At 34.8% G+C, this 13,595-nt stretch overlaps 1 protein-coding gene across 1 annotated transcript in view; it reads right to left on the bottom strand.

The window, feature by feature from the left end:
* COL5A2 (collagen type V alpha 2 chain) overlaps window positions 1-13,595 on the bottom strand; it is a 148,978-nt gene that overhangs the window by 56,381 nt on the left and 79,002 nt on the right. Inside the window, exons 4-8 of the mRNA XM_007965604.3 lie at window positions 12,004-12,036; window positions 10,542-10,574; window positions 9,103-9,156; window positions 4,155-4,265; window positions 287-364 (exon numbers count right to left, since the gene is read on the bottom strand). Of these exons, the coding sequence (XP_007963795.3) occupies window positions 287-364; window positions 4,155-4,265; window positions 9,103-9,156; window positions 10,542-10,574; window positions 12,004-12,036 (309 nt within the window). The remainder of the gene's footprint in view (window positions 1-286; window positions 365-4,154; window positions 4,266-9,102; window positions 9,157-10,541; window positions 10,575-12,003; window positions 12,037-13,595) is intronic.

A 13,595-nucleotide genomic window follows, 5' to 3' on the forward strand; every position in this document is an offset into this window, starting at 1 on the left:
TATTATTGTGATTGTGGTTATATGTCTTAAACTCCTTTATTTTCTTCCAATATTAAATAAAATATACAGATAGACCTTTATTAATGTCAGCAAAAAGTTTGCATAATTATGAATGAAACATGCCGGGCTTTTAACTGGCACACAGTAAATAAATTAAATGAATGAATGAATAAATGAGTGTGTTTAAGAAGATGCATGTTATTCTTTGACTAGTTAACTCAAGATTCTCTTTTTAAAATAATTTTTTCACTGAAGTACTTCAATGATCAGTAAAATTTATGCTTACCACAGAGCCAGGCATTAGTCCTACTTGACTCCCAAGTCCAGATTTTTCATCCAACCCAGCCATTTGAGCTGAAAACGGCTGTAAAAGCAATGTGTTGACATTATTTCTACAGTAAAAGACATACATCAACATCCTTTTCATATGGATAAATGGACACTCTCTGGAATTCTTATAGAATGCCTCTTCTAACAGCCATTCTAAGTGTTTGATTTTAAAGCTTGGAAAAAGACTTAAGTTGTTTTGATTGTTTCTGCCTTTGATTGACCATTCTTTCCCAGAGTATTTTATAAGTATGTTGCTCCAGAGCAATTTCTGCAACGTGGCAAATGTCTGATACTTGATAAAAACATGGGTTGTTCTGATAAGCACTAGCCAGTCTAATTGATTGCAGGTTTAAGTCTCTTTAACTGATTTCTTCCCACAGTTAGACATGCCAAACATCTAAACAAAACCTAAAAGATGCCTTTAGAACATTTGTCCTAAAGATTCCAGATTCCATTTTGGACTATTTTTGGATGATATTCTTTGTTTGTTCGATGCCCAGTAAACTTTAAATTATATTTACGTAAGTTGATAAAACTTTTTTTTTTTTTTTTGAGACAGAGTCTTGCTCTGTCGCCCAGGCTGGAGTGTAGTGGCCGGATCTTAGCTCACTGCAAGCTCGGCCTCCCAGGTTTACGCCATTCTCCTGCCTCAGCCTCCTGAGTAGCTGGGACTACAGGCGCCCGCCACTTCGCCTGGCTACTTTTTTTGTATTTTTTTTTTTTAGTAGAGACAGGGTTTCACCGTGTTAGCCAGGATGGTCTCGATCTCCTGACCTCGTGATCCTCCCGTCTCGGCCTCCCAAAGTGCTGGGATTACAGGCGTGAGCCACTGCGCCCAGCCGATAAAACTTTTATAGTCCTTTTAATTAATCCCTGACTGTTCCAAGATCGGAAACAGTTTGACCTACTCTCTTTCACAATTAAAAAACCCTAGTAATCAAACTGACCAAAATTGTTCATATATATTTTAGTAGTCACATTAGTTTCCAAATTTTGGTGGGAAAGAATGTGTGTGCTGTTTATAAATAAATTGGCAATTTCTTCTACAATCTGTTGAAAAAAATGTATATGAACTTTTGTAAAGCAAAAATCATATTCATGCTTCCTATGTATCCTTGCTAAGGTCTCAATCTACAGGCATGCCTCATTTTACTGTGCTTTACTAATATTATGTTTATTACAAATTCAAGTCTTGTGGCAACCCTGCACCAAGCAAGACAACTGGTGCCATTTTTGCAACAGCATGTGTTTACTCTGTGTTGTGTCTCTGTGTCACATTTTGTTAGTTCTCATAATACTTTAATATCTTTATTTGTTCTTATATCTCTTATGATGATCTGTGTTCAGTGATCTTTGATGTTACTAAAGCAATTGTTTTGGGTGCCTTGAATCATGCTCATACAAGACAGTAAACTTGATCAATAAATACTGTGTGTGTTCTTCTACCAACCAGATGTTCCCCATCTCTCTTCCTCTACATGGGCCTACTTATTCCCTGAGACACAACAGTGAAAGAAAGAGTCTCACATCTTTCACTTTACATTGTAAGCTAGAAATGGTCTAGTAAGGAAGGCATGTTGAAACCCAAGATAGGCCAAAGCTAGACCTCTTGCACCAAACAGTCATCCAACTTATGAATGCAAAGGAAAAGTTCTTAAAGAAAATTAGAAGTACGACTTCAGTAAACACAAATAATAAGAAAGTAAAACAGCTTTAATGTTAATATGGAGAAAGGTTTAGTAGTCTGGATAGAAGATCAAATGAGCCACAACATTATCTTGCCCAAAATCGAATCCAGAGCAAGGCCCTAACCCTCTTCAATTCTGTGAAGGCTGAAAGAAGCAAGCAAGTGGCAGAAGAAAAGTTGGGGAGCTAGAAAATGTTGGTTTATGAGGTTTAAGGAAAGAAGCCATCTCCATAATATAAAAGTGCAAAGTGAAGCAGCAAATGCTGATGTAGACACTGCAGCAAGTTATCCAGAAGATCAAGTTAACATCATTGATGAACGTGGCTACACTCGACAATAGATTTTCAATGTATACAAAACAGTCTTCTATTGGAAGAAGATGTCATCTAGGACTTTCATTTTTAGAGAGAAAAAGTCAATGCCTGGCTTCAAAGCTTCCAAGAACAGGCTTACTCTCTTGTTAGGGGTTAATGTAGCTGGTGACTTTAAGCTAAGACCAGGGTTTATTTCTTATTATGGAAATCCTAGCATGCTTAGGAATTATGATTAAACAACTCTGCCTGTACCCTATAAATGGAACAACAAGGCCTTGATAACAGCACATCTGTTTGCAGCCTTTACAGCATTGTTTACTGAATATTTCAAGCCCACTATTGAGACCTATTGCTCAGAAACAAAGGATTCCTTTCAAAATATTACTGCTCAGTGACAATGCACTAGGTCACATAAGAGCTCTGATGGAGATACACAAGGATATTAATGTCACTTTCATGCCTGCTAATACAAAAACCATTTTGCAGCCCATGGATCAAAATAAATTTCAACTTTTAAATCTTATTACTTAAGAATATAATGGTCAAAATAAATTGAGAATCTTCTGGAAAGGATTCATCATTCTAGGTGCCATTAAGAACATTCTTGATTGATTGGTCAAAATATCAGCCTCAACAGAAGTTTGGAAGAAGTTGATTCCAGCCTTCACGAATGAATTTTAGTGGTTGAAGACTGCAATGGGGGAAGTAATTGCAGATATAATGGCAATAGCAACAGAACTAGAATTATAAGTAGAGCCTGAAGATGTTGCTTAATTGTTGTAATCTCATGATAAAAATTTAACAGATGAGGACTTGCTTCTTATGAATAAGCAAAGAAAGTGGTTTCTCAAGATGCAATCTATTCCTGATGAAGATACTGTGAATATTGTTGAAATGACAACAAAGGATTTTTGGCAAACTTCATTGTTGTCTTATTTTTTTAATTACCATAGCAACTCCAGCCTTCAGCAATACCACTCTTATTAGTCAGCAAATATCAGCATCAAAGCAAAACACCCCATCAGCAAAAAGATTATGGCTTCCTCAAGGGTCAGATGATTATTAGCAACTTTTAACAATAAGGTATTTTTAATTAAAGAATATACCTTGTTTTTTAGACATAACGCTATCACACACTTTATAACAGACTACATTGTGGAAAAATGTAAGTTTATACGCACTGAGAAACAAAAAAAAAATCACACAACTCATTTTACTGTAGTATTGAGGTGGTTTGGAACTGTACCCACAATATTTCCATGGTATGCCTGTACTTATAAATCCCCTATGTCTGCCACTAACAATTCAAAGAAGTAGGTATTGAAAGACATTTTGTTTGACTTTACTTCAAGTAAAAAAACTAAAATTGGAGAAATAATTAGGTGTCATTTTTAGCGTCAACTCAACGGCCTTCTCATATCCCTCCTCATGGATGTGTCATCCTCTCTTGTGGAGGATATGGAGCAGATTTTGTTGGCATTCTTAGCCTAGAGAATAGGACAGATAAATCTCTCATTTCATTTAAAGGGGGAAAAAGCAGTGGTTCTTTAGAATCAATAGAAAAAACAAAGCTCATGAAATCCAGACCTGACATTGAGAAATACAAACAATTTGAAGTAGTACTTTAGAAAATACTTCTTCAAATTTTTCCAACAATTCCCTGTGGTTTTATTAGTTTTATTGTCCATAGCAGTGTTGACCTTATTTAACTGCTCTTACAGTCAAGTGTCAATATCTGAACTGAGACGATTTAAAATCCTAACAATATATCAATAATTTAAAACACGACCTGTACATGACATTGAACAATGCACACAACTCACCCTGCTCATGCCATCGGGTCCTGGGTGGGACGGATGTCCAGGAGGTCCTGGAGCACCAGGTTGACCAGGAACACCTGGTTCTCCATCAATTCCCTGAGGTCCACGAGGACCCTGGAAAACAAGCCAGTTAAAATTAGAACCCACTGCCAAATATACACTTAGTAGAAAGCTAAAGGCACAGACTTCTTAATGGCAAGGGAGTGTTTATTATTTTAAAAATAAATGGCAATCTAGCCACTTAGAGTAATTTCATCAGCCACATCACTGCTGATTTTAGCATAGGTCTGAACTTCTACCATTCAGATATGGTCTGGGTAAGAACTTTATTTGGTGTGTTAAATACCCAGAAATCAGCATTCTTAGAATAATTATTTTTACATTTTTCAGTTCAACCCTATTCTAGAGTGAACTTCCTTATTTGATTGAGTTTTTGCCATGCAAGGGTATTTGATCAACAATTATAAATTCACTTGTCTGTCAGTAAAATTACAGTAACTATGTACATGTCTGCTTAACTTCTCCCTTTCCCCCCAAATTCAAGAACCCCTTGATTGGAGTTTGTAGAAATTTTCTATCTAATTGTTTAACTCTTTGCATAGTTCCTGGTACATACTAGACACTCAGTACATGCATATTGTATTGTTACCTTTTAGTCCTCTTTAATACTTTAAGCCTAGCACCCTTTATTTTCCTTCCCACCCCCACAGGAAGACTAGACCATTGAGAAATTAGAGGCAAAGGCACTGTGACCCAGCCAAGTCTAAGTTCTCAAAGAAGTGAGCAATGATTTCTAGCTGCCAAATTCCACCCTTCTCCTAACCCACATTCTGAAGGCAGCTTGGGGAACAGCCACGTCCTCAGTTCTGGAAATGCTCTGTCCTCTAACCTCATCATTCCCACAAGGCTAGTTAAGTATTTTCTGGCTCCTTAACCCTAAAGAATCTTGACAGGCTTTAAAAAGAAAGGACCAAAAAGTCATAAGACAATATGCTTTTTATAATTTTAAGCAGGGATCAAGGGAAATATGGTAAATGAAGTAAAAAAAAGAACTCCCATGATTAAACATGAGAATACCTATGGGCCCACAGTAAGCAATTCAAATGGGAGCTGATAGTGCAGAGGAGCAAACACAGGACAAGCTCAGGTGGCAGAGGCAGCAGTTTGTATATGATGGTTTCAGGGAGTGTGGCATCATAGCTATTCAGAAATTTAATTATTTTAATATATTTAAACATTTATATAGACATATTTATTTCTTGCAGTAGTGGGATAAATAAGCAAATTTATCTATTAAATAGAAGCAGAATACTTAGCCTGAAAACTTATATTAAAAATGATATCTTAGAAAAATATTCTTAGTTTTTAAAAATCAAAACTTTTCTGACTCCTAAGCTACTATCAATTTACTTCACACTTCATTATACAAAACAGAGGCTGATTTCAGTTGTTCTCTAGGACTCCTGGATCATACGAATGTGAGTAACATGAACAGGACATGTATAAGGCAGCATAGACAAAATAATAGTCTGGTTTATTCATACAGCCTTGTGTAGAAAACTCTGAATCTGTTCTTGCAATGTTCAATTGCTAATTAATAACCAGATATTATTATATACACAAAGTGAACTAATGTATAATCTCTGCTCCCAATGAGATTTCCAAAGAGACACACACAAAACTACGTTTAGTGTCAATAGGAGTGGAGACAAGTTTGTGAAATATTCACTAGTCCTCCAAAGAGATTGTGACTTTCTCCATTCTTCTGTAATTAACAATCATATTTCAAAGTCTGATCCTAAGATTGTTTTCATTGATTCATGATTTATTACATGCCTCCATGGAATCCCCTCTAAATAGCTTATGAAATTTACTGTTGTACAAATTAGGATTAAAATTAATAAAAACTTTTATAAAAATTATCTGAAATTAAGTGAACACAAGAATGTTTACTGGTAAATACCAAAAGCAAATTAGAATTTGGGAGCTCATTAAAAGTATCTATTTTTATATCTTCAAGTGAGCTGAATTACATAATTCTTATATTAAGGTAAATGTTACATTTATTATCCTTCCCTTCCATTTCCAAGATACTCAAATTATCTCCGCAGTAATCTACAATAAAAAAGTACTTCGAGGTTGCCACTAGATGGCGATGTTTAAACATCCACAAGGAGAAAAGACGAATGACCAGGAATTGTCAAGAACTTCATTTCTCTGGTTTCTCTGTCTCTCTCTTTCTCTCTGACACACACACACACACACACACACACACACACACACACACGTTATAGATGTTAAGATCTAGTATATTTCCCATTTTACAGATCAGGAAACATACCAATAGTGGTTAAGGGTCACATGCAACTAGAACTTAGCACATCATTGACGGTCCATCTCCTGTCAGGTTGCTAGTTTGTCACTATGAAGTTATCTGAACAATACACTTAAAATTGAGGATGTGTGATGAAAGACAGTAGTGAAAATCATTGGCTAATCCTGCAGGTTTTATGGGAGTATCTCATACTGGACTACTGACATAGTAGTTCTCAGTCCAGAGCTATTTTGCCTGGATTTGGCAATGTCAGGAAACATTTTTAACTGTCACAATTGTATGGGGGATGGCAGTTTCAACTAGCATCCAGTGGGTAGATACCAGGAATGCTGCAAAACTTTCTACTATGCATATGGAATTATTTGGCCTAAAATATCAATAGTGTTGACAGTGAGAAACCATGCTGTACATTGTGAGTCTTCTGCACTGTTTCATGGTAATATAATTGCATGGGCGGGGGAATGCTATTTCTGATTGCAGAACCACCCTATATTGTGACAGCCATAATTTTAGTCCAGTTAAGCAGCTCCTAGAAGGCTCGAGGTATGAGGCAAAACATTCTGCCTATGGGCATTCTGTTACATCATGCCCATCATTTCATATACATCATTTCATGCAAAGCTATACATCATTTCATATCTTTAAACTCATGTAGGCAGGCATTAAAAGAGTTGTATCACACTACCTCTTTGCTAGGATTAACAGAGGAAGAGATTTCCTACTTGGATATGTGCCAGGGTTGTCTCACTTGATTCCTCATAAAAAATCTACCCCCCTTTCTCTCTCTCTCTCTCTCTCAATCTCTCGCTCTCTCTCGCTCTTTCTGACACACACACACAAAATGCACACACACTTATACCCAATTCACATTGATTGTCTCAGGCCTAACCAAGGTAGGAAACTGACCACATCACAAAGTCAAATAGGGAAAATAAGTGAGAAGTGTTGGGGAGCAGATTCGTCAGATCTTAACCAGGAACTCTGGAAGTCTGGTCCCACAACTTCTACGTAGATTTAGGACCCAATGTTCTCAATTACTTACAGTGTACAAAAACACCGACGCAAAATCTTTTTTTTTTAATGACCACCCATCCTCCACCCAACTGATGTTATTTTCTACCTATTTCTGTCTTTCTAGATCTAGAACAGACATCTGGAGAGCTACAGCAGTGTTTAAGCTACCAACACTAGTGAGAAAACTCAATACAACCACAGTGAAGAATGGGGCATAAAATAATCTGAACACAGTCCTGCTGCTCACCTATATGGATATGTCCAACCTCTTGGGGCACTGCTTTGCACCTACATGCCTGCAAATACCATCCATACTGCAGCCCCATTTAAGAAAAAGTACTGACATCACACTATATATGAGGTGAAATGAGTAGAAGGATAATGTAGTAACAAGGATGAAACTAGTGGCAAGAGTTCCTAGGTATATGATCTAAAATATATTTTATCCTCATTTATACATTTCAAGTTGTCTGTTGTTTCCTTATCTTCTAATCCTCCCATTTAAATATGGATAAATATATATTTAAAAGGATAAAAATCTACTGAGAGTTTTAGTAGATATAATTAGAGAAAAAATTAAACAGTACAAAAAAATTTTTCTAATTGAAACATGGGATAATGAGAGCAATATACAAATTAATACAGTTATGTAATATATGAAAGACATTAGATTTTAGAAGTGATACATAAGAAAAAACGTTGTAGGGAGGCCGAGGTGGGCAGATCACGACGTCAGGAGATCGAGACCATTCTGGCTAACACGGTGAAACCCCATCTCTACTAAAAAATACAAAAAACTAGCTGGGTGTGGTGGCTGGTGCCTGTAGTCCCAGCTACTCGGGAGACTGAGGCGGAAGAATGGCATGAACCCAGGAGGCAGAGCTTGCTGTGAGCCGAGATCACGCTACTGCACTCCAGCCTGGACGACAGAGTGAAGCTCTCTCCAAAAAAAAAAAAAAGTGAAAAGAAAAAACGTTGTAACCCTAACACTTGAGAACAACATGTATTCTGCGCAGATAAGTAATAAAAGAAAACCTTTGGTATATATTATATAATATCTTTATGTTTTATCTCAAGGATATTGAGGTCATTATTTTATTTTAAAGGTATTTCACTTGTCTGGTAATGGGATTGCTGATTTTTAAAATTACTCCTTTGATATCTGTGCAGTGGCTGCTGAGTGAAAAAGGCAGAGTGCTACCTGGGAAATAAACTTGTTGTGCAACCACTTGAAAGAAAATTTTACCCTCTAACAATTGTTTCCCATATCCAGCTTGGTTATTCCTGTGGCAACCACAGATCACATAACTTGGATGTTTTATCTCAACAGTACATTCTTGGCATTGCTTACTCATGAGTGAAACTCAGGATATGTTAATTATGCTTCCTTAAGTTCTACTTTATTTTGATTTGACCTCATAAGGGACAAGGAAATATCATTTGTGTTATCTAATAAGATAATATACAATTATTATTGTATTTTTCTAACATTTAATGGAGGTGAAAGAGGAACAGTGCTCCCAGCTCCTTGCTGCATTCACAGAACACAGTGTAAGCTGACTGGCTACACGTTCCCCACAAGGAGCCCTCCTGTCAACTTACAGGTCTTCCTTTTGGCCCTCGCTCTCCTCTTGGTCCCTGTGATCCTGGAGGTCCCTAAAACAGAAAATGATGATTATGCATGCAAAAATTTATACTTTCTTATTGAATTTTTTAAAAGTTTACTTGATAAAAGAAAATTGGAAAACAGAAATACCACACTTCATTCAGTTCAGTTGAAGACTATAGAGAATAAAGCCATGTGCATATAAAAGTTCTGTACACTTAGAAGCGTTGTTTATTTTATCAGTGAAATTTAAAGACCTATAAAGAACTAGGTGTACATTATGGCATCATGAAGCATAGTGAGCTAAACAGATTAGCTTGACTAGTAATTGCAAATTTTTAAGGATCATATTTGCTGTCTTCTCCCAGGTATAGCCTTTGCCACAAAACTCTGAGCACAAAAACTTACAGTTCTGATTTTGAAAAATTACATAAATGTGCAAACCACGAATTATCAATTATTCCAGGGACTGTATGAAATCAAATTGGTACATGATACCCCAAAATGTTCATCACTGTTCAAGTTGCTGATAAAAGCAATGGAAAGGAAAGCCTCTTAGACTACTATAGTACTGCTTTATATACATTCAAGCATCTTTTTACTTTATTTAGAATATGGCATTATTTCCCTTGTATGTTTAAAACCCCTTGGAAATTTCCAATTCTTAATTACAGTTACTTTTCCCTTAAATAACAAATGACTATTATATTTTAAAAGTGGTGTTATAGTGCTGATATCTTAAAATGGCTTTTTTCCCCCTGGGAAATGGATGTTGTCAGGGGAACTTTGTTTCTCTTTAAAAGAGGATTTAAAGTGAGTTAGGAAGATTATATTGTGTATTTACTCAACCCATCGTTTAAAAGTGAGGGCTTCAGAAGAACCAGAGTGAGTCCATTAAAGCTGGCTTAGTATTTTATTTAAGTTGATTTGATGTGTTTAACATTTATATGAAGTATTTGTATATGTTATGAATACTGCTGATAATCCAAACTTGAAAAATTTAGTCTTTTATACTAAGCCATAAATATGGCTATATGATTTCCCATATTCTACTGCAATATACAATTTAATTTTATTAAGCAGATAAAACTAGCCCATCATTAATCATAGTCAAACAACACACAATTATGCCCTAATTTCAGTGAACAAAGTCGAACCAAAATTAACAAATGTAACAATAAAGTGTTCTGCCTTTAACATAACCAACTGCAAGACTAACATGGTGTTTCTTCAGTTTCAGAATAAAACGACCCCTTATCTACCATTCACTGCTGCAAAGGAATGTCTAACTTGAAGATGGTCTAAGACAAAACGCTTTAAGAGACCAAGCATCACTGTTTAATTCTTTTATCTTCTCATGGATATAATAAGTGTAAAGATTTTCAGTATATCAAGGAATACAAGAGTACCATGAATATTGGGAGAAGCTACTTACTGCCGGTCCTGGACGACCACGTATGCCTGTTACCTAAACAATAAACAAGAAAATTTGTAAAGGTAAAGTTTCTGCAGATATTCAGAGAGGTCAATAGTCAACAAATAAGAATAACAACAAAAAAACACAGTAATTATTTTGACAAATGGATGTTGTCAATTGATGCCTATTTCCTCCTCTCCTTAAGATTTAAGATATTATCTAATTTTAACTCTAATATAGGGAGGCAGTGCTGGAGTAGTGATAAAGAACACCAACACTGGAGCCAAGAGGCCTGGGTTCAAATTCTGACACTGCCCCTTACCAGATGTGTGACTTCTGACTAATTACTCATCCTCTTTGTTCTTAAGAACCTTAAGTGGAAACTTAAATGTAAAATGGTAGTGATGATTACGTAACTACCTCCCTCATAGAGTTATGAAGATAAATAATATATATTTGTATTTGTAAAGCACTTAACACCTAAAACATAGTAAGCACACATAAATGCTTTTTAAAATGAAATTAAACAATATGAATTATTTAATTTTTAGGTAATCTTTGTAAAAAAAAAAAAACACAACCAATTAAAGGCAAATAAAGAATATAAACACTGCTAAATAAATCAACATGGATATTCTTTTTGTCTTGACAGACTGATGATAATGCCTTTAAAACCTAGGAGAATGAGGCTAAGGTGGGTGGATCACTTGAGGTCAGGAGTTGAAGACCAGCCCGGCCAAATTGATGAAACCCCGCCTTTACTAAAAACACAAAATTTAGCTAGGCATGGTGGCTCTCGCCTGTAGTCCCAGGTGCTCGAGAGGCTGAGGCACAAGAATCACTTGAAACTGGGAGGTAGAGGTTGCAGTGTGCTGAGATTGTGCCACTGCACTCTAGCCTGGGTGACAGAGCAAGACTCTGTTTCAAAAAAATAAAAATAAAAAAAATAATGAAACCTAGGAGGATAGCTGAAGGTGACAGAGCGAGATTCTGTTTCAAATAAATAAATAAATAAATAAATAAATAATGAAACCTAGGATAGCTGAAAAGCTTTAATCCTGTTTAGTAATATACTTCTTGATCCATTAACAAGTTTAAAGAAGTCTTAGGAATTCTTATGCAACATGGAATTTTGATCAGGATCAGGGCATGACATATTTCCAGAAGTGTGGAACAATAAACTACTATACTAATTAGTACTAATATTAACTATCAGTGTATATCCACATGTAATATATTTAACTTTTTAAAACAATGACTTTCTACCTTTAGTCATGGGACTATAAAAGTCAGGAACACAGAATATCAAATATTGTATTAAGTAACTAATCTGTTCTGGTTTGCTTGTGTTATACTAAAAACTTGTTTTTAAAATAACTAATTTATTTTTGAAAGTATGTATATAAGCAGTAATACACAATTATACTATAAGCTAAGTTTATTTAAGGTACAAGGAAACAATGATTATACATATACTTACAACAGGCACTAATCCTGGTTCTCCCTTTTGTCCCTATGACATTAAAAACAATTTAAAAATTCAATTAGCACAATATAATGGCTTGCTGGGCAAAAACATGCCACCCTAGAATATGCCATGTAAACACAGGGAATTTCTATGTAAGAAATGCAAAAAAACTGCAAAAAGAAAGTTAACAATTTTTAGGATATTTAGTCAGACATTATTCATTAAAATATTACTGCTCACCTGAAAGACATTAAAAAAATCCAATGTGTGAAATATATAAAGCTATTTTGCTTCAGTTTTTACATAGATCAAATCCAAAGAGTTGACTAGAGCACAAAATAGTTGCAACAAAAAGATGTAAAGATGAAGCACCAGAGGAAAAACTACTGAAAGACTGAAAACACAAAGAATCAGAAATTGTAATACATCAAAATTAATATAAATTAATATATACAAGTTTCACACTTTTATTATATGACATATAGTTTTCAGGATCTAATCAGATGCCATTCCTGAACTACTAGCACCCTTTTTTAGTACTCATGGAAGGGCATTAAAAATGAGTACATGTGCTCATCTTTAATAAAAAAGAAAGAAAAAATAATAATTCCACTCAGATAATTCTCAACACCTGAAGAAAATCTAGGAAAAAAAATCAATTGACTAAAAAAATCAAAAACAACATAAGAAACTATCATGTAAGTAAATAGGGTCAGGTCAGTATAATTGCTTTTATAATAGATGTAACAAATATAATAGATGTAGATAGAATTTATTTTGATTCTTACAACTTTTCTCAGAAATTGAATCCTCATTGCATGATATCAGGTACATAGATTAAATAATATTGGACAAATTGTAGCTTTATATATTTCTACTTAATCATTTATAATTTGTATTCTTCACTTCAAAATTTGTCTTCCAACAGATTTTGATCTCCTCAAAGTCATGGTTGTGTCTTAGTCTACTTTACATGCTGAGCATAGCACATGGAAGCATTCAATGAATTCTTAAAATGTATTGCTTTCCATTAATGTATTATGAAATAATGCTTTTTACTGGGCAATTGTGTAGGATGAATATGAATTTAACAACTATCTCTAAAATGTAGAAAAAAACAAGAAGAATGAGTTCTAGTTTATTTGATTTCTCCTTTAATATATATTATTCTTTAATCTGATTACAAAAATAATATCTGTTCATAGTAGGAAATTTTGAAAACAGAAGAAATATACAAAAAAAAAAAAAAACCTAAATATCCTACTCTACACCCTGGAGATAACCACCGTTAATGTTCTGGCATTCTTAGTTTTCCACCATCTACATGCACTTTGAGTATCTAACAATGCCTCATTATCTTACTCTTAAATTTTGTTTTCATTTTTAAGTTTAAGGATGACATTAAAATGAATATCCTTTTCATAAATGTGTGCATGGTATCTCTATTAATACCTTATGATATGTTTTTAGAAGTTAAATTTGTAGATTAAAGACATTTTAAGTTTTTTAACCCATATCACCAAATTGTACTACTAAAGACACAATCTTGTATCCTTCCAATACTATCCTGACAAAACTCCGTGAAGTGAAATGATAGACTTAAC

The sequence above is a fragment of the Chlorocebus sabaeus genome, chromosome 10 (assembly GCF_047675955.1).
Source record: "Chlorocebus sabaeus isolate Y175 chromosome 10, mChlSab1.0.hap1, whole genome shotgun sequence".
Classification (NCBI taxonomy): Eukaryota; Metazoa; Chordata; class Mammalia; order Primates; family Cercopithecidae; genus Chlorocebus; species Chlorocebus sabaeus.